This window comes from Plasmodium cynomolgi, chromosome 6, assembly GCF_000321355.1.
Source record: "Plasmodium cynomolgi strain B DNA, chromosome 6, whole genome shotgun sequence".
In the NCBI taxonomy this organism is placed as follows: Eukaryota; Apicomplexa; class Aconoidasida; order Haemosporida; family Plasmodiidae; genus Plasmodium; species Plasmodium cynomolgi.
The window spans coordinates 694,071-697,125 of record NC_020399.1 but is presented as its reverse complement, the minus strand read 5'-3'; the positions used below and the strand labels follow the sequence as shown (position 1 = coordinate 697,125).

Sequence of the window (3,055 nt, the reverse complement as noted above, 5' to 3'; positions counted from 1 at the left end):
AACGATACTTACTAAACCCCTCTTTCGCCGCTTCTCCGTTCAACGCAATCAAACCCGTTTTAACCTCCGCGAACCACTACATCATGACGGTGACACCAAATGGGAAGTCAAACCAGCCGATCAGTTATTTCCTCTTTTTATTTGTATTCCCCCAATACGCGGGGAAACGTTCACCATAGCCATGTGTTGTTCGACCGGTCAGTGGAAGGAAGAAATAAAAACACACAAAAATATAACACGTATGAGAAAAACCGTTAATTAAAATAAAATTGTGGACGATTTTTTATCCCGCGTCGTTTGGGCCTTCCACACTTGAATGTTAAAGCATGCGCGTAAATAACCTCCTTTCTCCTTCTACTGAAGGAGGAAAAACAGTGAGACAATGCACATCAGTTGGAGGGAACAACACACCGGTTTGTGCCTATCCCGACATTTTTTCTAACCCAGATCGGATGTACACAGATCATCTCTGTGTGCCAAATAGGAGAGTACAAAATACATCGTGAACGATGACAGTGTAATGCCCTTTTTCGGTGGGTTTATCTCCTTACAGTTGATTAAACTTTGGCCGACCGCCAATTACCTGCTTCCTGTGCGTGGCACGTCAAACAGATCAGTACAACGGTGTGGTATGGGCGCTATCCGTGCGAAGTGAAAAACATCGCAGGGGTGGGTAAACACAGGGCAATGTAAAACAGAAAGTGGCCAGTGCAAAATTGCTGTAGTGCGTGTTTTTTCGCTTCCCCTTTTTTGTTCCCCTTTTTTGCTCCTCTTTTTGGCCTCCCTTATTTTTATCGCTTTAATGGTGCGCGTCAGGGTGCTACGCTTCGACCGGCTTAGTCATGGTCAATCATCGTCGTGCAGTTCAAATATAAAAGAGGCGCTTCCCTCTTTTTACATCCTAACGATTTTGTTGCTCTCAAAAGTAAGGCGCTGTATTTCCCCTTATATTCATGGGTTCTTGGGACCATAACAAAAATGCGGGTGAGTACAACGTGAATTCCTTTAGTTCTCGCGTGTTTAATGTAGCAAAAAAAAAAAAAAAAAAGCCGCTTCTGTTCGTTCCCCCTGTTTGGTCATATGCACAAATCCTCGGCGAACGGAGTGGCAAAAATACGTCAACCATCTGTGCAGGCAGGCAGGCATCATAATGAGTGTGAAAGAAAACAGAGGGAAGCTTCTCGTAAGCGAAAGCATCGTCTGCATCAAGCGGTACTTTGACTTGCACGATGCTACCGTTGTGTCAATAAATAAGCTGATAAGGATTATACTTCATAGGAGGTGGGTTCCCCTCACTTTGCAATTTTTTTATGTTCATGCTGTGGAAATGATTTTCCACCATGGCACCAACTTTCCCTTCTTTTTTACTCCACCCAACCACACCCTTGACGATGTATTTATCCCCCTTTTGTAGTGCCAACCCAGGGGCCGGCTTTGACCAAACGGGAGAATTGGAAGATCTTCTCAGAAATGAGTTGGCCTATGCGTTTATAAAGGAATACGAGGCGGTTAAATTGACACTGATAGATTTGAAGGGGTGCCTAGGTGAAATGAAAAGGTTGAAGGAGGGTATTCAGGAGATTGAAGCTTCGGGAAATTCCGCTGGGGGGGCATCCAATGTGGTACACTCCCTGGGGACCTTTTTTAAGAGCGCCCTGATCCATTTCAGAAGGGATTACAGATTGAAAAAGAAGTTGCACGAAGTACTCATTCATGTGGATGGTGCATGCGAAAATGAAATAAATCGATTACAGTTGATGTGGAAGGAATCTCCCTTCTTATTTACAATTTTGCATAAACACCAAGTTAACAAGTTAATTATTGAGGGGAGGCAATTTTTGCAGAGAGCACAGCGACGGTGATGCGTTAGCCCATCTGAGGTGTAAATTCACATGAGCATGTCAGCACATGTGGTCTTATTCCATCCACACGTTTCCGAAACGTTCGTGATTACCCCCTCAGACGATAAGAACAAACTGGAGCAGTTCCTTTTTTTTCTTTTTTTTTTTTTTTGTTTTTAAATGCACAAAATGGGAGAAGTCTGCATGAGAAGGATGTCACGTTAAGTGACCACATGTGCGTTTTTCCACGCAAGCGCAAATTACGCCAAGCAGTTTTTAAGTGACAGAGCAGTTCGAGCTTCTCACAAAAGAATGCATTAATCATCGCATGGGCAATAAATGCAATGGCGACATAACCACCCCCCTTTTTTTTTTAAGAGTTCCACCTTTGTGCAAACGTAAAAACAGAACTGACGAAGGTGCATACCGGGAGCGCATGTGCATGCAAATTCCTCCACTCCACCGAGAACGATATTTTCCCTACTTTAAGGACAAACAAATTGGCACTGAGCGGAAGTGATGCCACTTAACCAGCTCGTCTCGGAATGGGGTGCACCTTTGCTCAACTGTGCTGACCCGCAGCCGTTCACTTTTTGATTCATTAAAAGGAATGACCCCAAATGAACCAGAATGAACCAAAGTGACATAAAATGACCCCCAATGAGTGTATCCTCAGGTCAGTCCCCTTCCCCCCGTTTAAGCGAGTTCTTCTCGCTAAAGGGTTGCCCTCATGTGGCGCAACTACATATGTCTACAACGCATATTTCGCATTGCGAATTATTCGGGGGTCCCCTGACGGGCACATAGATGAGTTTACGCGTGTACATACGCTCTCGAGATAATACGTGCACGCAGGTACGTGCACCTCCAACGACATGGGCGACCCGCTGCGGCGCATGCAAAGTAAAAAAAAAAAACACCACCGCGTCCCGTCGTTGGTCTACAAAATTTGATGTACGTACAAAAGAGAAACACTCCACATGCACAGTTGGTATGTACACACATGCATGAGGATAACCGCAGATATATGCTTATGTACATGTGTGCAATTGATACAAACTTGAGCTTTTTGCTTTTTTTATATTTTTTTTTTTGTCACGTGAACAAATGACGGGGCTGCAAACAGTTCCATATGTAACATACACAATTTTGAGTAGAAAAAAAAAAAGTAAAGTTGTTAAAACGGAAGAAAATAAAATCTATCAATCAAACAA

The 3,055-nt window shown here is 43.6% G+C and overlaps 1 protein-coding gene across 1 annotated transcript; it reads left to right on the top strand.

The window, feature by feature from the left end:
- Nucleotides 1-1,150: 1,150 nt before the first annotated feature.
- On the top strand, nt 1,151-1,862 carry PCYB_062540 (hypothetical protein; the record flags this gene model as incomplete). Its single annotated transcript, XM_004221421.1, has 2 exons — nt 1,151-1,281; nt 1,415-1,862. The coding sequence occupies 2 exons, from the start codon at nt 1,151-1,153 to the stop codon at nt 1,860-1,862; spliced, it is 579 nt and encodes a 192-aa protein (XP_004221469.1).
- Between the last annotated feature and the right edge of the window lie 1,193 nt (nt 1,863-3,055).